The sequence below is a fragment of the Lemur catta genome, chromosome 12 (assembly GCF_020740605.2).
Source record: "Lemur catta isolate mLemCat1 chromosome 12, mLemCat1.pri, whole genome shotgun sequence".
Taxonomy (NCBI): Eukaryota; Metazoa; Chordata; class Mammalia; order Primates; family Lemuridae; genus Lemur; species Lemur catta.
Window position 1 is genome coordinate 28,092,453 of NC_059139.1, and position 23,619 is coordinate 28,116,071.

General features: G+C 37.2%; 1 protein-coding gene across 4 annotated transcripts in view; it reads left to right on the forward strand.

The window, feature by feature from the left end:
- NNT (nicotinamide nucleotide transhydrogenase) overlaps nucleotides 1-23,619 on the forward strand; it is a 107,947-nt gene that overhangs the window by 46,694 nt on the left and 37,634 nt on the right. For all 4 annotated transcript variants that reach the window (XM_045566163.1, XM_045566161.1, XM_045566162.1 and 1 more), the window contains exons 8-14: nucleotides 13,906-14,039; nucleotides 14,331-14,522; nucleotides 15,055-15,208; nucleotides 17,413-17,574; nucleotides 18,722-18,832; nucleotides 19,690-19,835; nucleotides 21,146-21,341. In XM_045566163.1, the coding sequence (XP_045422119.1) occupies nucleotides 13,906-14,039; nucleotides 14,331-14,522; nucleotides 15,055-15,208; nucleotides 17,413-17,574; nucleotides 18,722-18,832; nucleotides 19,690-19,835; nucleotides 21,146-21,341 (1,095 nt within the window). The remainder of the gene's footprint in view (nucleotides 1-13,905; nucleotides 14,040-14,330; nucleotides 14,523-15,054; nucleotides 15,209-17,412; nucleotides 17,575-18,721; nucleotides 18,833-19,689; nucleotides 19,836-21,145; nucleotides 21,342-23,619) is intronic.

Sequence of the window (23,619 nt, forward strand, 5' to 3'; positions counted from 1 at the left end):
TGTCCTTTGCATTGTGCCTTTACTGGTTTATGTCCTGAGGCTTTGCATGGGTCACCTGATGGTATATCTAGCTCCTGATTGACTCTTGGAGCAGAAGTTGTTCTAAAGTTTTCCTCAAGTGGAGTCAAAAGAAATTAAGGCAAATGTCAGAAATTCTTTTTTTTTTTTTTTTTGAGACAGAGTCTCGCTTTGTTGCCCGGGCTAGAGTGAGTGCCGTGGCATCAGCCTAGCTCACAGCAACCTCAAACTCCTGGGCTTAAGCGATCCTACTGCCTCAGCCTCCTGGGTAGCTGGGATTACAGGCATGCGCCACCATGCCTGGCTAATTTTTTCTATATATGTTTTAGTTGTCCAGATAATTTCTTTCTATTTTTAGTAGAGACGGGGTCTCGCTGTTGCTCAGGCTGGTCTCGAACTCTTGGCCTTGAGCGATCCACCCGCCTCGGCCTCCCAGAGTGCTAGGATTACAGGCGTTACCCACTGTGCCCGGCCCAGAAATTCTTTAAGCTAAGATTCATAGACCAAAATCCACGGAAGGCTGGACTGAAGATTTGGCATGGATGAGAACGTTGAGAGAAGACATAGGCAAGTATTAGTAGCTAGTTTCAGGGAGCAACTTTATGTAGTTGGTACATTTTCATTGCTCCAAAGTATACATTAGTCAGTGGGCTTGAAAAAGCAATGACCTTGTCCTTATGTAGATTGTATGTGGAATGAAATAGTTTTGTAGCAAGCTAATTGTTACACTGCCTGATATTTTGTACCATCATGTAGATCCCTTATTGGGTTGGGTGATGGGTTAAAGGTGAGAATTTCACTTAATGCTGGTAACTTTATGACAGGATTGAGCTGACATTCCCATTTTGTGGTGCTGCGCACACAAGGGAAAGTTCCCCACCTTCCTGTCTAGCTCTTTGACCTTTGGGGATATCATTTCATTCCAAAGTAAGACAGCCTTGCTCTCTGGTAGTGCTAAGGCTGTGCTTATAAACTTTTTTGCTAAGTCTTTGGAGACAGGAGATTTTTTAGCATCCCTAATGATCTGGAACCCTTTTAGAGAGACTTGTCATAGACATAGAATATTTAACCAGGAATACACTGAATCAGGTTGAAAATCTGATTAGTAAATTAGGGTAGTTCTGAGGTAGGGTGAGGAGGAATCATAGTGATTTTGCACTGACAGTGTCTTCGGTAAATTTCACCTAAATTATAATGAGAATTAAGAGTACTGTGGAGCACATGCTAAGTTTACCGTTAGAAACTACCTTTTCCATTTAAAATCTTTCCTGATGACCACTTAATTAAAAAATCATAAGCATCGTATGGTCATATAGCTTCCTTGCTCTCCCTTCCATATCTCAGGTCTTGCACTTACTAATTTAGTGGAACCAAAGCTACTGCAAGGCCTGGGGTTTTGTTTACTAATGATGACTGTATATTGGACCACTAGGGTTTTTCAGCATCATTAGATGATGGCATCTAGATTGAACAAGAGTCAGATCACATTCCCCCACCTCCTAATTATCTGTGCTATATAGTTTGCACTCGCTGGAGGTATTTATTGCCTTTCATTTTCTAGTCCTGATTTAGCTTTTGTAGCTTTTGGGTCTCAGGATAAACTGATATCTTATTCTCTAGGTCTGATTTCAGTTATGTTGGCTACTATTATCTCCTTGAATAGACGAAGATACTTTTATGCCTTTGTACATATTGTTCTTTCTCTTTGGAATGCTATCCCTGCCCTTCCCTGCCTTTTGAAATCCTGTTCAACTCAGTTACCACATCCTCTATAGTTTTACTGCCTCCTACTCAGTACTAGGTGTTCTTTTTTCTGCACCCATAGCAGCCTGCCTGTGCCTCCAATTACAGCAGTGCTTAATCTCATTGTTCTTTAGTTGTTCTGTCTCTCTGTGAGGGCAGCAGGAGTCTTTGATTTATGCCAGTACTTGGCATAGTGCTTTGTACACAATAGTGGCTTAGTAAATGTTGCTGAACTAACACTTTTGGTTGTCTTCCTTAGGTCTTGGTTGGTACAATCCCTTTATTTTCTGGTGCTGTCCAAGGAAAGATAGAACACTCTGTTGGCTCACTTTTGGATAGGAACATTGCAGAGGCTAATTTAAGACTGGGAATTTAGCTTTCTTAAATTATTCAAAACTAGGACACATGCCCAGTCTGCAATTTGAGGTGTTTAGCTAGACCTCTCAGGAGATAGAATTAGGAAGTAGTGGAAAGTCTGTTCAGGAATTAGAAAATATCCTGTCATATAGGAAGGAAAATATTTATTGCTTGATTATAAATTAAAATACCTTAGGCCATACATACTTGGATCTCTTTTTAGCACAATTTAGATTAGGGTAGCAGTACTTTTTGTTTTTATCTATGCTAGTTAGGATCGGTAAAATACATCCCTGAAAGGATCCTTGTGGCAGTTTTCCATGACTCTGGAGAATTGGGTGGGACGTGTTTTCCTCTGGTATCCAAGGGCCATATGTATATGAAACTGAACCTGAGAGATTTTGCAGTCTCCTAGAAAATCGACATTGGTTCTCTGATGCTGCCTGTCTTGTTGAATTCATCTTTCACGTGGAGTGGAAATATAGTACAAAAGAATGACTTTCCACAGTAATTTTTCAGAGTTGCACTTTTAGGCAAGAGAGTAATTAAATACAAGGATAATTGATACTCTCAATTTATGTAACTCTACAGTGATAATATTGTTTTTATGACTATACAAAGTTTTTCCTGAAGGTAAGAGTATATTTTTCAGAGTGTTCTTTTTCCTTCTTCTGTACACATTATGATCTTACAGGACACAACTATGTGCTATAGATCAGTGATACCCAACGTTTTTAGCATTACTTTTTTACCATCTGATTCATTTACCATCCTTCCCTCCCTTAAAATGTATTTTATGACTATGTAGAATTTTATAATATTACTTCTACAAGATTTCATCTGTTTTGAGAGTTTTGAAGAACAGAGAGAAACTTAAGTGCTACAACATCAAGGGTTGGTAACCACAGGCTGTCTACACACCTCTTGGTAGCTTTCAACACAGGGCAACTTGTCATCAAGAGGAGGAAGCCAAAATTATGGAGTTTTCTCTTGCCATTTATCAGCCTTGATTTCTTAGGATGTATTTGAGCACACTTCGTAAGTGACTGGGCCAATTTAACAAATGTTCTGTTAGGAAAATTTACGGCAGAGAGTTTTATTCTGGTTTGGTCTGTTATTTCTCCAAAAGTATGTTGCAACATTGGGAAGCATTCTGTTCTCCTCCCTGGCAGTCCCTGAGTTGAAAAGGACTGGGAGGCTGAGGCTGTCTCTGGTGAAGCAGCACTGACAGAATTACTGTACATACTAGGACTTCCTGCCATGTGCATTTCTGTGTCTCTTTCCTTCCATTTTCCCTATACTTTGTTGTGCCTCAGTATTAGTTGAGTCTAGCTCTAAATCCATCATCTGTGCTATAACAGATTAACCCAAAGGTGTATAATGGCTTGGACATTATAGAAATTTACATTTTGCTGAGTTAACAGTAATAGGTAGGTTCACATATTTGTGGGCAGCTCTCCTTCACATGGTCATCTGGGGATTCAGTTTAAGACACTGTTGCCATCATGGTTACGAGGCTATGAAGGTCACTCTGGGCACTGTCTCTATTCTAGCCAGCCAGGAGGGAAAAGGGCATGCCAGGGTGTGGGTAGGAGACCTGGAAGGGGCACATATTACTCCCACTCAAATTTCTTTTGCTAAGACTCAGTCACATGTCCAAACCTAACTGTGAAGGAAGCTGGGAATTGTTAACAGTGTTTGTTAGGGCTTCTATAACAAAATATAATACCAAAAACTTGGTGGCTTAAACAACAGAGGTTTGTTTTTCCACAGTTCTGGAGGCTGGAAGTTTAAGAACAAGGCGTCAGCAGGTTTGATTTCTATTGAGGCTTCACTGCTTGGCTTCCGGATAGCTGCCTTTTTGCTGTGTCCTCCCATGACCTTTCTTCTTGTGCCTGCATTTCTGGTGTCTCTTTTTCTGTCTAAATTTCTTCTTCTTTTAAGGACACCAGTCAGATTGGATTAGGGCCCATTTTATGGGCTCAATTTAATTTAACCACATCTTTAAAGGTCCTACCCCCAAATACAGTCTTGGGGTTAGGGCTTCGACATATGACATTTGGGGACTTTGCCTACACTGGGGTCCTCTCCTTGGGCATGTGGGTTTCCTTCCTTCTACCTGGAAGCTTGTGGGTTCTGGTTCTGCCTGCTCCCATGGCTCCCCTCACTGCTGGGTGTGTTTCTGGCCCTGGCTCTCTGTCCAGTCCTTTCCTGCCCCTGTTGGGCACTTCGACCACAAAGGGTGACCCTGGTGAGCAGCTATGGGCCGGCCGTTTCCCCCCTGACCACATACTGCCCAGCTGGGGCTTCTTTGGATGTGTGTCACTTCTCATACCAACCCTGTGGGAGTGGGACTTGATCCTAGCCTAGCTGGTGAGTGTGACAGCCCAGTGAGGGCCTGGGGGGCTAGGGTTGGGGTCTTGAGGATAGCCCAGGTGGGTTCATGGGCGTGCCAATGCATGTGTTAGCTCTGCAGAAGACAGGGAGACACAGGGCTCTGCTGCCTAGTTTCGCCTTGCCTCTCTTGTGCCCGACAACGTGGTCCCAAGATGCTCTACCAGGCTTTTCAGAAGCAGGCCCTCTGTGCCACATGTCAGGGGCCCTCGCCTGCACCCTCTGACCCCCTTTCTGGTGATGGCCTCTTTTCTTCTGTCCTGGAGTAATGAGCCCAGACAGATGGCCAAGCAGGGAGGAGCCAACCCACAACAGATGTAGATTTTTGTTCACAGCCTCTTTCCTTTTCCTCACTTTGTAATTTTATCTGTTTACTTATAATCTGTTCATTAGAAATCAGAGGAAAGATCATGGATTTAGAGCCAGATAAAGTAGATTGAAATTCAAGTTATAATGCTTAACAGTTGATTTGTTTCTCTAAACAAATCTCTGAAACTGGGATAAAAATTCTGGGATAAAAATTTCTACCTTGCAGACTGGTTTTGAGGAATATGTAAAGGAAAAACTCAGCGTAGGGCTGGATGTAGAGAACATCAGTGTAATTCTTTCTTCCGTTGATGATGCCTGGTCTTGTGGATGGTACTCAGGACTACAAAGCTTATTATTGACTTTTGTAGTAAAAGACTATTCTCAAGGGTTATGTAGAATGTTGAAGATGGTCCCTGAGACTGGCAAGTTTGTGAATCCACTCATGAAGTTATGTAACCAGCGTTTATTAGATGGCAATCTGGCATGAGTTTCCCTGGGAAGAAAGATGACTTAATTGTTTTCTGTCTGAATTTTCTGAAAATATTGATTTTATTAAGACTTTTTTGCCAATTAACCTCATTCTGACCTAAGTTGAAAGACATGGAAAGAAAATAAATGGTACTAGTTCTATATTTTAAAAAACCTTTTAATTATTTTGTATAAATCAGAATGGGTAATAAATATTGATCACTTCATCTTTTAAAGGATTTTGTTAGCTAATGTACATCTATTCATGACTTGGAGGGAACTCAAAAAATGCTGTAGTTTCTATGAGAATATTATGTATTTCCTTATTTGTGCTACCGTTTAAGTTTGGTAGGTTGTTTTCCTTTTTGGAGAATTCCTATAGCTTATGAAACCATGGTAAAATCTTGACTAATTTGCTTTTTATTTGTATAGAATTTTGTAGCTATGAGAGGTAAATTATTAATATAATCATTAAAATTTTTTTATGAACATGCTCTTTAATTATGAGTTAAAAATCTGTTTTTAGTTTTTTTAAATAGAAAATTGAGGATTTTTCTAATCTGCCAAAATATGCTATTGACTAATCATATTTCATAAGTATTACATTTAGAAATATCTCAAGGCATCCGGTTTATGAAAGCCAACTATTAGCCAGCCTTTTTGTCTGGTTCCTTATAAAAATAATTAATTATGCAGAGAAAGTTCTCCTCTAGTTCCAGGAATAGAGCTCACATATAAAGTACTCTGCTTGACTATTTAAGCTTGGGTCAGAATCTCTTCATGTTCATGAACACAGCTATCTATAGCCTCTCTAGCCATATGCAGAGATGAGGGTTGCATCTATACTTTGCTCTATGCACCGTGGAGCTGGCCAGATCAGAAGTTCATTAGATAATGGATCAGTGGATCAGATGTTCAGCAATTTTCTTGCCACATCCTATCTATTACATGATTAATTATCTCTTATTCTCATATGTATGCATATAGGTATAGAAAACCTTTTGTCCTCATCGGTAACATTTTTAAAGCATAAGACCCAATACTTTAACCCCATCTGCAATTTTGAAATGCTAAAAGAGCCTTTGGTGTGTATCTGTTAAGATTCTTTTGGCTGCCAGAAACAGAAATAACAACACAATCTGCCTTAAGAAAGGCAATTTCTTGGGTTAGGTTAACAGAAAAAAGTCCAGTTATGATTGTGGGTAGGTGTGGATCAGGGGGACTCTGGCTGTGCTTCTTTGTCTTCTCTCAGCTTTGCCTTCCTCTTTGAGTTGGCTTCATCTTCAGAGGTATCTACAAGGCAACAGCAATTTCAGCCTCCAGTGTGAACAACACAATGTCCAGAGGATGAGACAGGGCAGTTTTGCTGGCTCCCTTCTGAAGAGCAAGGAAATTTTTTCAAAAGCCCTTAGCAAATTTCCTTCATTTTTATTAGCCTTAATTGGATTACCTGCCCCTTTCCGAACCAGTTCATATAGTCAGGGCAATGAGATGCTCTTCAGCTTACACCTGTCGCTAATAAGGTGATGAGATTACCCTTAGACCTGCCAGGCCCACCTCTGGAACCTTTACTGTGGCCATGTGTCCTGAAGCTCATGGACTGTGGGGAGAGAATGGAAATCAGAGTAGTGACAAAAGGAGGCAGTGGATGCTGGGTACATGGTAACAGTGCTCAGTGCAACATTGTGTTGTTATAATGAAGTTTCTTATTGTGTAAATGCTGAGGTTCAGGATGTCTTTCTTTACCTGCTCTATATTATGTTAGTATAGATTACTGCATCACATTAAAAACTATACTTGTCTTCCTACTACTTGTTCATGAGAGATCTACTTTGGTTTGGATAAATATATAATTTATATTATTTATTTATTTGCTAGTATAGAGTATATTATATTCTTGTTAAAGCAGAAAGTTTTTCTTGAGGTCTAATTTGATGACTTATAGGCCAGGAAGTTAGGAATTTCCCCATCTGATTACGTGCCATTGAAGAATTCTAATAAATAATGCTGAATGTTCCTTGGACTCATTATAAAATTTTGTGGTAAACCCATTCATTTTGTCTTGTTGTTCTTAATATTTTCGAAGTGGTTTTTTCTTAATTTCTTTCTTTTTCATTCTTTTTCTTTTTCTTTTTCTTTTTTTTTTTTTAGTGTGATTAAAGTTGTCTTTGAAGGCTTGATTCTCTTCCCATTGAGGTAGAATCTGAGAATTTGTTGGTTTCAGATGATCATGTTAGGCCTGATTCATTCAGAGAGGTATAATATATTACAAAATTTTCTGGTAAATCTTTAGCCTTTGCTATTTAGTTTAAGCTAAATCACTGTTTTTGAATTTAGTGTTGTAAAGATGCCAATGATATATTCCTTTGTTACATGGCAATAAGTTGTTAAAGCTATTTTTAGAAATTAGTAATTTTTCTGGCAGCTTCTAATTTTAATACTTTTAAAACTGCATCTTAGTGTTCAGTTATTAGGAAAATACATGGGCCTGGTGCGGTGGCTCACGCCTGTAATCCTAGCACTCTGGGAGGCCGAGGCAGGTGGATCACTTGAGGTCAGGAGTTCAATACCAGCTTGAGCAAGAGCAAGACCCCATCTCTACTAAAAATAGAAAGAAATTAGCGGGCCAACTAAAAACATATAGAAAAAATTAGCTGGGCATGGTGGCACATGCCTGTAGTCCCAGCTACTCGGGAGGCTGAGGCAGTAGAATTGCTTGAGCCCAGGAGTTTGAGGTTGCTGTGAGCAAGGCTGACGCCACGGCACTCTAGCCTGGGCAACAGAGTGAGACTCTGTCTCAAAAAAAAAAAAAAAAAAGATTATGAATTCAATAATGTTTAAAAATAAATTTATTTGTATCACAGTCATCTATGCATATATCAAGAAACAGTGCACATGCATGAGACATATTTATTCAGTCTACAGTCAATTCTTGGTGCACGCAGAGATTCAAGGATGCCTTACACTAACCTGTAGTATACCTACGCACCCCAAATAATGGTCAACCAATCGGGAAAGTATAATTAAGTTTTTTAGATTAGTACTTTAATTACCTAGCTCTTCTTTTAATGAAGCTGTTGACTAACCTTTGAATGCAACTTCTTCCAGTTGTAAAATATTAGACCTCAGAGTTATAAATAAAGTTTTCCTTCCCCATCTAGCCTGCACATGGGAGGCACTAAATAAGTATGAGTTGTGTCAATGAATGGATGAATATTTCAGTGATGACTGTGAGTGCTTGATGTCTTAACGGTTGTCTTGGCAAAAGTGTGAAAATAACTCCCACTGGGAAGGGAACTGAGTAACCTTACCAGGGGACCTTAATGTCCGTGAACCAGAAGGGAGCAAGAATTATTTCATAAAGTTGGACATAATGCCATATCTTTCACCCATAGTTTGTATTATGTCAGAAAATATTTTTAAGATTTTTCTCTCCTTGTTAATTTTTTCTGCCATAGTGATTTCTTTTTTTAAGGGGATGGTTTTAGGAAATATAACACTCTTGGTTTTTTGTGTATCTCATCCTTGTAGATAGATGATAAATTTAATAGAGATGAACTTCAAAAGAGGAAAAGCCCAATTGTACCTAAAGAAAAAGGAATACCTTCTTATCTGTCTTCTTTTATTAACTTTCCTGCTTTCTTTTGCAATTATGTCTCAACATACCTCATTCTCATTTTGTCTTTTATTCTCATATCTAGAACTTTCAGCAGGCTGTCTCTGGGGTAGATAGGGCATCTCTTTGTGTTTGAAGGATTTGCAGAAAACATTGGATATATTCATTTCTGTGTTATACATTGTTTAAAAAAAGTCTGTATCCATCTTCTTGTTTGTTATCCATCTTTAGTTATGTCTCTGTCTCCCTTTGTTATTGTTTTGGTACACTCTTTGAAAGACTGTCCTAACTGCATAGATTCATTTGCTGTAGCAGGGAAGGCAGGTGACTTTGAGTGAAGTCTTTTCAACTGGTACGTAAGTAGGGCTAATGCTTCTAAGTTACTCTAATTTTCCTAGTACCAACTCTTAAACCATGTCCTAGACTCAAAGGAGAAGCTGGTTGTGATTATGCAGGAGTACTTTTTTATTTTTGTAACAAAAGTGGTATGTGGGTTTTATTAGAGATGTAGTAAAGTACAAAGTAGAAAATAAAGATCACTTGTGATCCCTCCACTTAGTGATAAATACTATTAACATTTTACCATTTCCTTTCAGCCTTTTTTCTATGCATTTTTATAACATTGAGATTAAGATATAGAATCTTTTTTCCCCGCTTAGAATTATATCATAAGCTTTCTCCCTTAATATAATATGATGAATCATTAAGAACACTTTGTAAATATGTTTTAATGGTTTTGTAGGGCTTTCTTGTTGGGATGTATCATATTTTATTTAATTGTTCCCCCAAAGTTGGGCTTTAGTTTATTCCCAGTTTTTGTCAATTAAAAATAACGCTCTTATAACATTTTTTCTGTATAATTCTTGTGTTGCATTGTCATTTATTTCCCCAGATTTTAGAAGTAGAATTATTAATACTAGGTGAATGGATATCATTAATTTTGGCCAGTTGATATATGCTTGATAAACTCTGCTTTCTTGAAAGAGTGTACAGTTCATGATCTTATCAATAGATTGTCCAACTCATTGTTTCACTTCAACATTAAGTATTATGATTTTTTTGACTCTACTAGTTTAAGAGGCAAAAAAATATTTCACTTTTTGTACCCACAGTTCTTTGATTCTTACTGAGGGTGAACATGTTTTTTCCATTCGGTTGTTACCATTTCTTTAAATTGTTTGTCTTTATTGTTCACTTATCTGCTAGACAGGATCTTAGTGTTTTGTTTTTATTAAAGTTCCTGTGAGTTTTTTATTAATTTTTTGAGGATTATAGTACATACTTTTTAAATATTTAAATCTATTGATGTTTTCCTTTGTAATTTTTCACCATTGCTTTAAATTTAGAAAGTACTTTTTTATCCACAAACTAGAGAGAGATTCACCAAGGTTTCCTTTTTTCTCTTTTCTTTTACTTTATGGGTTAATTCTCTTCTTTTACAATTAATTCTGATCTACTTAGAGTTTAGTGTAAAGTAGATTAGGGTAGATATTTTTTACCCAAATACCTAATATCGTCTTATTCTTTTTCTTTCATTTTGTGATGGCACAGTTATCATGCATTAAATTTTATCATATTAGGCTATCATGGTAAGATAGTATTTTGAAATTATCTTCTTAGTCTTTCTCTTGACTTATTATTTTGACGATTTGCTCATTTGAAACTTTTATTTACTGCCCTGCTTCTCTTTTGGCTCTGTTTTTTTCCCTTCTGTTTTCAATTTTTATTTCTGCACTTTCCAGAATTTTTAAAAAATTGACCCACATGTGAGTGCTTGAAGGCAGCTGCACTGTTATATTCATCATTGTATTCCCTGTAGCCTTTATAAAAATTTTTTAATTTTAAAATTAAAACATTTGGGAGATAAGAAGGAACATAGAGGAGAAAATAAATTAGTTCCACCACTCAAATATACCCTGGTTTTGTTAAATGTTATAGAATTGACTATAAACTATATAGTATATGTGATATACTATATTATATCATATTTTATGTATGTATATATAAATGAGAAACACTCGCATGTATATATATGTATATATTTAAGGATACTATTTTGTCATGTGCTTTTTACTTAAAATAATTCCATGCCTTTAAATATTCCTCTGTAACTTAAGTAACATTTTTAACTTAATTGTTATAGTAATCCCTTCCAGTGTGTACACTAAGTAAATTACTCTATGTGAAGAAAACATGCTTTTGTTTTAAAAGTGATTGAATTTCAGAGCAGTAATATGGACAGAACACCCAAATTATCCCTGCTAAGATGCAAATATGTGTGTGTATTTTTTAAAGTTGTGTCAGCCACTGCACAGTTGTTTTGTGGAGGTTGAATGAATTAAGTCAGAGGAAACAAATAGGTTGTATGTTTGATGTTTTCTATAGAACCTAAATGGTTTTGCTACTTGATGTCTTGTAGAGTTGTAGCATACAGTCTAGTGCTGATCCCTTAACTATAAATATCTCAGAAGAAGGAAGGAATCTAGAATTTCTAGGGAAGGAGAAATTTAGAGCCAAATCAAATTTGTGAGATCGTTGGCCACAAAGATGGTGCCAGAAGTCAAAGAGGGTAGACCTGGATCCCAAAGGGTCCAGGCTTATCAACCTAAGACTGGAGGGTACAGATAAGGTGGGAAGACAAGCTGTAACACACAAGAGGCTGGTTAGCAGAGAAGGGAGGCTCTGGGACAGAGAGTGGCAGTGGTGATGACAATAAACACCAGCAAAGTACAGTTTGGCATTTTGAATTTGCCCCTTTATGTGAATGCAGCCATGCGATCCATCATAACTAGAAATCACTGAAGAGCTGATTTTGGGAAGAGTCCTCAGATGTATGTGATTTGCTTCCTCAAATCTCATGGTTGAGTAAAGTTAAGTATTCAAGGTGCCTTTGTTAGACTCCAGTGGGGAAGGTAGATGAAAGGAATACTGCCCGAGAATTTGAGGAGTGGTGAATCTACTAGGACTTCAGGATGTTGTCTTTGGGGAAAATGTCTCTTGATTCCTGCCCCTTCCAGGAGATTCAGAAGAAAGAACCAGAGATCATCTAACAAATCACATGGCAGTGAGGCCAGGGTGGCTAGAGTAGAAGGTCCAATGGGGCAGTAGTGAGAGGGCACGTTAGAGAGAGCTCTTCAACCCAGGGAGGAAGGCCTTCAGTAGTAGATGCCTTAGGGTTTGGGCTTTATTTTGGAAGTATGAAGGTTGAGGCAAAATGAATGAGGTACTACATAAATGCCCTGCGTGTATCTTTACAACTTTTTTTTCACATGTGCTACAAATAAATGTTCCTTTTTGAATCATATGTATTCCAGTCAAGTGGATTAAAAACATGTGAGTATAATGTGAATTTTATTTCTTATCATTTCCATTTATAAAATTGATGCGTTTTTACTAAAATTCTGTAAATGGAATTGAAAGCTTTCAAAAGAAGAGGTAAAAATAAGCTATTAACGCTCTGCTTTCATACTACTAATCCTACAAGTTTGTTTCCTTTTTCTTTCGGTTTTGGTACTTGCATTGTTTTATGAAATGTGAACATAATAATATGCTGACAGCTTGAGCCCCTGTTGAACATGCTTACTGATATATGTTGGCTTGAAAAATCCTAATGTTTGGGGCTTTATCTTCCACAGAAGAATTAGTAGATTTCTTAAAACACATTGTGAATTTAAAATGTGAAGTATCACATGAAGAGAATGCGCACAGTGAGAACAGGGACCTTTGTTGTTTCTCTACCACTGTATTCCCAGCATCAGGTGTAGAGAGGGTTTAACTTGCCACAGGCACAAAATAAATAGTCGTTGAGTGGAAATAAAAGTGTGTGAAGGATTCAAAATACACTTTTTGGAGCTGTGGTATCCCACTGTTTTGATTTCTTGGCACTTTCCGTTTCTCTCCTCAAATTCATCCTGTGTTAAATTAAGGAAGGATGATATAATGTGTTGGAAAATCTGGTGACATTTGTTAAGACGATTGAAAATATTCTATTTTGTAATTCATAATTTAGTACTGAATATACTCTCAACATTTGTGAACTTTATGAGTTGTTCGATTTGGGTGCACATAGTTTCCATAATGGCTTATTATTATGTACTTTTAGAAAAACAAGTAAACTGTTTATCCCTTTGTAAATGGTACTGGATATAGATCAGCTGGGGAGAGCAGTGCTGAGAGTCTTGTGCTGAGCAGGTGGCAGCGCTTGGTCACTGGCCACATAGCTCCCTCCTTCACTCTGGCTTTGTAGCTCCTATTTCTTTCTTTTTTTTTCCTTCCCCTCCACTCCCCTCTCCTCCCCTACCCTTTTTCTTTCCTTTCCTTTTCTTTCTTCCTTTCTTCCTTTCCTTTTTCTTTTTTTTTTTTTTTTTTGAAACAGAGTCTCGCTCTGTTGCCTGGGCTAGAGTGAGTGCCGTGGCGTCAGCCTAGCTCACAGCAACCTCAAACTCCTGGGCTTAAGCAATCCTACTGCCTCAGCCTTCCAAGTAGCTGGGACTACAGGCATGCACCACCATGCCCCGCTAATTTTTTCTATATATATATTTTTAGTTGTCCAGATAATATATTTCTATTTTTAGTAGAGACGGGGTCTCACTCAGGCTGGTCTTGAACTCCTGACCTTGAGTGATCCACCCGCCTCGGCCTCCCAGAGGGCTAGGATTACAGGTGTGAGCCACCGTGCCCGGCCCCTTTCCTTTTTTTTCATTTTAAGATATGGGGTCTTGCTCTGTTGTCCAGGCTGGTCTCAAACTCCTGGCCTCAAGTGATCCTCCCACCTCAGCTTTCCAAAGTGCTGGGATTACAGGCATGAGCCATTGTGCCTGGCCTCTGTATTTTTTTCATAGGAGAATGACTAATCTCACCTGTGTTATGGTCTTTAGGGATCTCATGGAAAGAGTTAAAATTTCAGATGTTAAATTCCTGAATGCCTAGAGACTGCTGTAATAATTAGAAGAATGTAAGACTCTAGCAAATTATAATTTGTATTTTTTTTATTTTATTAGGTAAAAAAGCTCCAGTTTTATTTAGTAAAGAAATGATTGAGTCAATGAAGGAAGGTTCAGTTGTTGTGGATTTAGCTGCTGAGGCTGGCGGAAACTTTGAAACCACTAAGCCAGGAGAACTATATATTCATAAGGTATAACAAAAAGCATTGTCTGTGAATCAATTCTCTTATCTTTGGTGATTTATGAGGGGGTGTTTATTCTTTTAAATATTTGCAGAAATTGAAGCCTGACATTTTTTAAAATCAAAAATAGGCCCATTTAAGTATCCTTTTGAAATAATGGCTTCATATTTGTGAGTATATGTATATACTTATAAATATATACAATTTCAAAATTTAACATTGACTGTGAATGAGAATTGTCCTAGAAAGAATGTGAGCATAGGGTAATAGACCTTTTTGACTATAATTTCGTTCATTTAGGGAATTACTCACATAGGCTACACAGACCTTCCCAGCCGAATGGCCACTCAGGCCAGCACCCTGTATTCCAACAACATCACCAAACTCCTGAAGGCCATCAGCCCAGACAAAGATAATTTTTATTTTGAAGTGAAAGATGATTTTGACTTTGGTACAATGGGTCACGTCATTAGAGGAACTGTAGTCATGAAGGTAAGTAAAGAAATCTGTTCCTTCTTGTTTTTAATGTAAATTTGTTTTACGATTTCTGTTTATGGAAGAATCCTCTTTTGGAATTGAGATATATTTTAATAAAGTATAGATATGCCAGGTTTATGCCAATAAAAATTGTTTAAATATGCAGAACGATTCAAAGAAAAATATTTCAAAGACTTAAGTACACGGATCACTGAAAATATACATTGCTTTTGAGAAAACAGAAACAAGCAGAAATTGAATATAGAAAAAATTAAACACTCTCCCTGCCTATCTACTTTTAAAGGTTTGATTAGCATTTTTGCATACGTGTCCTATACACATACAAATTATGTATCTATGTATGTGTAACACAAACATATTTATATATGTGTTACATATTTATATAAAATGTTACAAATTATATGAATTTATATAAAATTATATTTAAGAGAACAGGTTTTGTTTAGATAGTAAGCTATATTCTATAAGTGGTTTTGAAATGCTGGATTGACTTTTTAAAAAAATGCCACTTTCTAATCTCTGTTAGGATGGTGAAGTGATTTTCCCAGCTCCCACACCGAAAAATATTCCTCAAGGTGCCCCAGTAAAACAGAAAACGGTGGCTGAGCTGGAAGCTGAAAAAGCAGCTACCATTACACCCTTCAGGAGGACAATGACAACGGCTTCTGCATATACAGCAGGTGAGGATCCCATTAATTAGTGTTTAGTCCCGATTGTTTGAATTTTGCAAGTAATGTATTAATTGTCAAAATTAGTAAGTGAAATGCTGTTGTCCTTTGGATTCGTTAGTAAATGGTCCTGACAGACCTGATTTTTCACCAACGTGTTACTTGTCCCACCTGTATGAAGGTAGACACGGCACTGATCAACTCAAGAGATGCAGGCACTGTGTGCTAAATACTGGAATAAAGGCATGTGAAAGAATATGCAGGCTATTAACACTTTTCCTTTTATAGAAAGCATTTTAAATATAGTCAGTATTTTTATCTACGTCAAATATATTGAGTAATGATGTATGTCAGATTGTGCTGGTATTAAGTGCAAATAAAATATAGGGGTTTTTTTGTGCTTTGTAAAACTCCAGTTGTGATTATCTGCACACTTGGGTAAGACTAGGGTCCCAAATGTTTGTTTTGAAGAATAAACACTATGATGCAAGGTATAGCCTTTGAACATTTGATTGACATTCTAAGTTATTCACCTAGTAAAAAAATTCGCTTTTAATATTTTGATCTTTCTTTACAATATAGCACAAATCTTTGTTTTTAAATTTGTCTTTATGAAAACACTAAATAATTATAGTGAAATGATAATATTCATTCTGGCTATGTATTGTTAGAGCCTGAAATATGGATATTTGATTTTAAATTGGTTTTTCTCTCACAGAATGAATTTAAAGTATTAGGTATACTTAGAGCCAAAAGAAAAACAAAAAAAAAACACAAACTATAAAGAATTAAGGACCAGCACCAGGCACATAGAATTCTTGTAGCCTCAGCATTCTCCAGATTCCCATGTGAGTCCAGATGTTTTAAAGCCAAACATGTAACTCTCCTTGAATAAAGAGCAAGTCTCAGCAAAATGACCGAAAATGCCTCTAGTTGTGAATAGATGGAGTAGTGTCCCTACTTGCACTCATTTGTTTAAAAAAAAATAAACTAGATTATTGTATTGTACATGGAGAATATTATGAATATGATTGTAAATTTCCATTTCTCTTAGAAATTTGTAAGAAAATATAGCAAGGCATACATAATGATTTATTTTTCTAGGTTCCTCTTATATTTGTTGAGTCAAGGTATATTGCTTTTTAATAGATGTGACAATGGCATCGTCCAGTGAATAAAAAGATGGATGGCCTTATATTTTTCTTTACCTCGAACTTCTTCCTTAATATTAAAAAAATGTATTTTTCCTCTATATGTATTAGGAGTCTATTTGAATAGCATTCCTCACAGTATGTATTTGTTTTCTTTTCTCTCTGTAGAACTAATGTCAATTCCTAGATATGCCAGTTGTGCCACTGCTAAAGTAATAGTTCATAATCAGGAAAAAGGGTACCTTTCTGAGGAATGTTAACATCCAGGTCCATGGTCACCCACTGTCATTCTGTTTTTGCTGACCCAGAACAGCCGTCCACATGTTTACTATTAAGGAAGGCAGTAATTAAAGATGTATGTTCAGACCTGACTGTATTCTGCACATTCTTAATTTAATTTGTATTTTTTCCCCTTTTCTTTGTACAATCCTGTTTGCTGACTTGGTGTTGAGGCTGGAGCTGACTGCCCTAGCCAGCAGTCCAGTCCAGATTCAGGAGCAATTGCAAAACTGTGTCCCGGGTGGGTGGACGCCATATGTTTTGGGGAGGTGCTGGAGTGAATGAAATTCTTCCTACTCTTTTAAAACTTCTCTTCCTCAGCCAAATCTGAGTGACATAAAATTGGCCTCATAAAAGTTTGTCTTTTAAAGGTTGTGTCTTGCCCAGTTAGAAAATGCTTTGGTAGATCCTCTATAGGCCTGTAATTCTGGAATAAAAATTCTTGTGTAAACACGTGGCATTGTCAATGAAAGTTAAAACAGGGAAGAGGATAAGCTACACAGAGGAAAATGTGCAAATTGTTATTAAGGTGACTCATATATATTAGTACATCTTTACAATTTATTTGGGGGTGTTCAGAAAGTTGGGTTTTGTCCACAGTATTTCCCCCCATATTCCTCTCTGCTTCTCAGTCATCAAATGTCTAAAACATGTGTTTATTACCAGCAAGGGAGTGGAATTTAAAAGCATTGACTATTCCATATATTTGTGTGTGAGAGTGTGTGTGCTTTAAATCTTACTGAGATAACTAGATGTCAGCTCACATTCTTTACCCTCTTTCTCTAGGTCTCACGGCAATGCTGGGTTTGGGCATGGTGTCCCCCAATCTAGCCTTTTCTCAGATGGTGACTACTTTCGGCTTGGCTGGCATTGTGGGCTACCACACTGTCTGGGGAGTGACCCCTGCCCTCCACTCACCACTGATGTCTGTGACTAATGCAATCTCAGGTTTGTTCCTCTTTTGTTTTTCCTTATCTCAAGTTATCATAGGTTTATTCAGCTCTAGGAGTGCTATCAGTGAGGTTTATGAAGTTTGTGTTTTCAAGTTGCCTCACTTGGCATCTGAGGCGGTTATTGTGGTGACTCGGGGGCTTCCAGAGGGTGTGAGATATGGGGTGTGATGTAGGAGGCTGTGGGAGTGTGTCAGCCCTCTGGGCTGCCCCCATTTCAAGCAGTGCAGAGCCACTGTTATTTCTTTCAGGTATGATTTCCTTTAAGGAAAGGATTCTATTGGTAACATTTGAAAACCAGTGTTTCACAGAATCATAGCTGCAACATCCTTCAGGGGCTCTTCTTAGATTCAACTCAACACGCAGCCTTGTAAGGCAAGAGTAGGCCCCATGTGGCACCAGGTTTACTGTGAAGCGTAGGGGCAGGAGATGCAGCTTGCCAGTGGGGCAGCATCCGATGTTTCTCTTTGGTGTGAGTCTTCTTAGCAGTCTGTGCAGCAGTCCACACGGATGCCTGGGAGCTATTTTCTTTGGGCGCCTGTGATGGTTCAGATATGAGGGAATGAGTCCCACATTGCACAAGTGTGGGAGCTGCCCAGGCCTGGAAGCTTCAGAGCCCTTAGTCATCTCTTACAACATTGCCATGGGCATAGCTTCCAGGATCTCTGCAGGGAACATGTCCAGTTCCAAGAGGTACTGTAGCCAGGAAAGCCCAAAGCTGGGCATTCCCATCAGGCATTTATAGTTCATGAATAGTTCCTTCTAGTTTAGATGCAAGTTATCCACCAAGGGTCACTTTTTACCGTAAGCAGATGTTGTCTGTGACATTGTTGATTTATATCTATTAGAGGGACACAGCTAGAAAGTTAAAGCAGGTGAGATTCTTATGCAGAAGGAGAAAAGGTTTTGTCAACCCTTTGCCCACAGTAGTACTTCAAGTGAGAATGATGTGAATGTGAAGGTGTATTGTCAGCAGTCTTCATCAGGAAAATTGTGTATATCATTTTAATGAAGGTGCAAGATAGCTGCCTTGGTTTTTAATTGAGAACTTTCTGCTTTATGCATCTATGTATGTGAGGTCCTTCAGCTATGACATTTGATTTGGCATTGTCACTGCAATCACCGTGTTGATGCTTTCTTTCTAGGGTTGACTGCAGTTGGTGGGTTGGCACTGATGGGAGGACATTTGTATCCTTCCACAACTTCTCAGGGCCTTGCTGCTCTTGCTACATTCATATCCTCAGTCAACATTGCAGGTATGATGATGGTAAAAGGACCCAGAGTGCTATTTTTAATGGAGATATAAGCAAATATAAATCAGTATACAATAGACATTCTGATTTTAAGCATCTAATTGTGCCTTTAAAAAAATGTTTCACTTAAACCATAAATGCTCTTTGTGAAAGAAAATTAGTTATTTTGCCCATCTGTAATTTTTAGAAACTTTCTTGATAAAAGAACAACCCCTTATGCCCTAAAACAAACAAAATGATGTCTTGCTGCAAGTTAACTAGAAAGTTATTGAATGCATAGTTTTGAATTAAGTTGACTTGCATCTATAAATGAGTGTAGTTTTAGATAAAATTTGAGTCTTTTGCCTCATCCCAGCCAGTGTTTGTTGTTGAAAACTGAAAGCCTAGCACATCACTCATGTTATGAGACCCATTTGATGCTATTTTATAGCTAAAAATTCTTTAATATGTCCAAGAAACCTGGTGCCTATTGATATGGTGTTTTTTTTTCTTTTTACCATTTATTACAGGGTTTAACAAATAAATAACCTATTAGAAAAAAATACTGACCTTTGATCTTTTGCATTCCCAGGCTTTTTAAATGGCTATTTACTTTTAGTCATGCAGAAATAGTTGGTTTTGCATTCTGATAGCAAGTTTTCTTCCTGAGTATATTCAATGTTTTGTTTCCCACTCCAATGGAATTGGCTTGAATAATAGAATGACTTTAAATTTTGAGGTCCTAAAATGTTACTTAAAATTATGTTTATCCCTGGGTAATAAAGATGTGCTTAAAATAGAAAAATTGTAGCACTTAAAAAAAAATCATGTGGTTCAATGAAATACCTGTTTATGTTTTTTATTCCCTTTGCTTTGATAAGGTGGCTTTCTGGTGACTCAGAGAATGCTGGACATGTTCAAGCGCCCCACTGATCCCCCAGAATACAACTACCTGTATCTGCTCCCTGCTGGCACCTTTGTTGGTGGATATTTAGTTACCCTCTACAGTGGTTACAACATCGAACAAGTAAGAAGCTCTTTTGAAAGACTGTATTTTTACTACGGTATTCTCTTCCTTGCTAGATTTAACATTATTAGTTATCAAAATTCAAATTGTCAAGCAAATACAACTCCTTTATTAAGCACATACAATAATAACCCTGGAAACACTTGGTCAAACAAAGCATTCCTGTCTCCTAAGGATCAGGACCCTGGATTCTAGAGACAGCTTTGCCTGCTAACTGAGCTTAAATATAGGTTTACCTGTTCATTTCTAAATTTTCCGTGTAAAAAGAGTTGAGAAAGTTATTAGTATCTTTTTGATGTACCTAGCTGGATTATTATATAGATACAATGAAATAATCAGTAAAAAGTTTGAAACATTTTTGTTATTAAGTACTATTAGTTTTTTCCCCACTTCCTGTACAAATTCAGCATATCATCTCTTGTTACCAAGAGATGTTATGCCAATTCATCCAAAAAAAGATAGTTGAAAAGTTATGTATGGAAAAACAGAAATAATCAAGTTGAACTTTGAAAGTTCCAACTCGAAATATAGTAGAGCCTCAACTTTGTTCTGAACTCTGTATTTTCCATTTCCTTTCAATGACTGTCTCTTTGGTTTCTTCTGTGTTCCCAAGTGCAGTATTTGTTGAATGAACAAAATCTTTTTTGAGGAGAGTTGGAGCAGTGAGTCAGAGAGCCACAAGTCTAAATTCTAGATTTGCCATTTATTGATCATTTGACCTTGGAGAAATTATGCAACCTCTTTAAGCTTCCATTTTCTCTTTTGTAAAATTAGGATAATGATTTTTTTCCTCTTGTGGTTGTCATGAGGCTAAGTTACAACATAAGTATATGGCACAGTCCCTGGCACTTACATCAGGGCTTGGCTCTTTTACAGTGTTTGGTCAGGTTTAGTGTTTTCAGATCCGATAATAAGTCCATTTAAATTTAGGTACTTTTATATATATGTGTGTGTGTGTGTGTGTGTGTGTGTGTGTGTGTGTGTGTGTGTGTGTGTGTGCATGATGTCAAATCCAGAAGAAACCAATTTACATAAATGTTATAATTGCAAATACAATGTCAAGTATTTAATATGTTAATATTCCTGATAGGTAGGAAAATATATTGAAATATTAGGAGTTCAGATTTGTCCGTCTATTGTCTGAATTTAAAATTGTCCTTAGACAATCATGCTTCCGAGAGAGAGAGAGAGAGAGAGAGAGAGAGAGAGAGAGAGAGAGAGAGAAAGAGAGAGAGATAGAGAGAGAGATCCTCTCTAAGCTAATGGACTGAAGGTTAATAATCTCTCTCTCTCCCCTTTCCTTTGAAAAGATCATGTACCTAGGCTCAGGTTTGTGCTGTGTTGGTGCCCTGGCTGGCCTTTCCACTCAGGGAACAGCTCGTCTTGGCAACGCATTGGGCATGATTGGGGTTGCTGGAGGCCTGGCAGCCACTCTTGGAGGCCTAAAACCTGGCCCAGAATTGTTAGCTCAGATGTCTGGAGCGATGGCTTTGGGTGGCACCATTGGTAAGCAGTTTGTGTGAACTCTACTTTCTGAATGTATATTTTTGTTTGAAGCCCATTTGATGAAATAATTAAATTGCCTTAATGGAAATTGTTTCAATATTATTCTGGTAAAATTTATTGCAGTTGGTATAATTCTTATTCAAATACAAACATTTTAAACCATGAAGTAAGTGCATCAACTGAGGCAATAGAGTGGGCTAAAAAACACCTTGTACTCAATTCTTATTTTCCTTTACTGTGTCCAGTTAGCTGAAAGTAGAATGGGGGAATGGAATACTTATGTACTATATATAGGCTTGTCTTTTGTTCTGCTGAGTATAAATAACAGCAGAAGATTCTGTTTCATAGACCTGTTAAAAACTTGAAAAAACATGTGCCAGCTGAAAAATCACTGTTTTAATCTTATTCAATAGCGTATAGGGACTGATTGTTAAATTTTCAGGAATTTTGGGAGCTGGTGGTTAAATACAGCCATTATTAAACATTAAATTATATAAGCTTTAATTTTATTAGAAACAAAGATAATAATACTAAAACCTCATAATTTTCTAATTAATTTGCTAGATTTCATTATCTGTGCCCTTGAAGCTATTTATTTCTATGGTATGTGTATAATAGAAATACTGTGTAATGGTGGGCCACTGTGCATCTCTTTCCAAATTCATATTCAATGACGTCATGTTGGTAGGTTGAAATTGGACTTGGTAGCAGTATTTACAAAATAGAAATAAATGCTACAGTGGGTAAATTCACACCTAATGGGTATAATACACATTACCTGGGTGATGGGCACACTTATAACTTTGACTCAAACTGTAGAAAAGTGATTCATGTAACCAAAATATTTGTACCCCCATAATATTCTGGAAAAAAAAGAAATATTACAAATCTGGGTTGGATTTATTGTTTTGTTTATTGTCCAGACCTACGAAAGTAATGGAGAAAATGTTAATAATGCAGCTTGTGCTTAAAATGTGTTTTGACTATAGCCATTACATTGTGAATAGCGCAAAAAATTGAGCAAATTTTCTTCTGGTATTTGAAAACTATTATCAGATTCAGCAAAGAAGTCACTTACATGGTTCACAAATGAAGCTCTCACATACATACATCTTTTTTTTTACTATCATCTTACTTGTTAAAGTAAACAAAAATGTCAACCAATGTTCATATCAGAAGTGTACTCATTCGTCTGTTGCAAATACTAGGTTGGTACAGATATAAGAGTTTAGTAAAAATCAAACATTCTATGAAAGTCAATTTATCTACATAGAACTTATAATGTAGAGTATTGTGTATTTTATTATTAATATTATTTGAAAATTGTGTGCTACATACCTTTATATCAGTAAAAACTCATGAGTTTATATCTACACATGCTTTTTTTCTCAAGAACTCGTGGTTAAATATTTACTGGCACAACATTAGCTTTAGGCCTACTTTTATACTTCCCCAGGAAAGCTTTGAGTCCTTAATAAGCCATAGAGAGGCACTTGAAGGAAATGGCTCGTGTTGTAGGTTCATAGCGGGAAAACCTTTAGACATGATCTTAGCAAATATTTTGAGTCATATTCCTTCTATATCACCTACTTATAGCCATAAAACTCCTTCAGAGTCTCCTCTAATTTGGGTATTTACTAATTTTTGCATTTCTTTACTTTTGGACATGGCTCCCACCCACCCACCTTCCTGAAAAACTAGGCCATCTTCATATTCCAGATGTTTCTTGTGTGCTCAGGAGCAAGCGTTGACTATAGAGAAGAGGGCCTGGGTTATAGGGGGAGAATTTTTTTTTATTTCAGTATATTACGGGGATACAAATGTTTAGGTTACATATATTGCCTTTGCTCCACCTGATTCAGAGCTTCAAGTATGTCCATCCCCCAGATGGTGCGCACCACACCCATTAGGTTAGAGAGGAGAGTTTAAGGGGATTTAATTGGAGCTCTAAGTAATCCAAAGTGTTGGCTAGGGGAGGGTTGGGAGTTTGTGAGGGGAAGACGAATGCATTGATACTGTGTGTTTGGGTTTGTTGGAGTTCAGCCATGATTAGGTGTGTGGAGAAAAACAGCTAGTATGAAAGGATATACAAGTTGATCATCCCTAATCCTAAAATCAAATTGCTCCAAAATCCAAAACTTTTTAAGTGCTGACATGATGCCACAAGTGGAAAATTCTACACATAAGTACTTAATACAAACTTTGTTTCATGCACAAAGTCATTAAAAACATTGTGTAAAATTACCTTCAGGCTATGTGTATAAGGTATATGTGAATC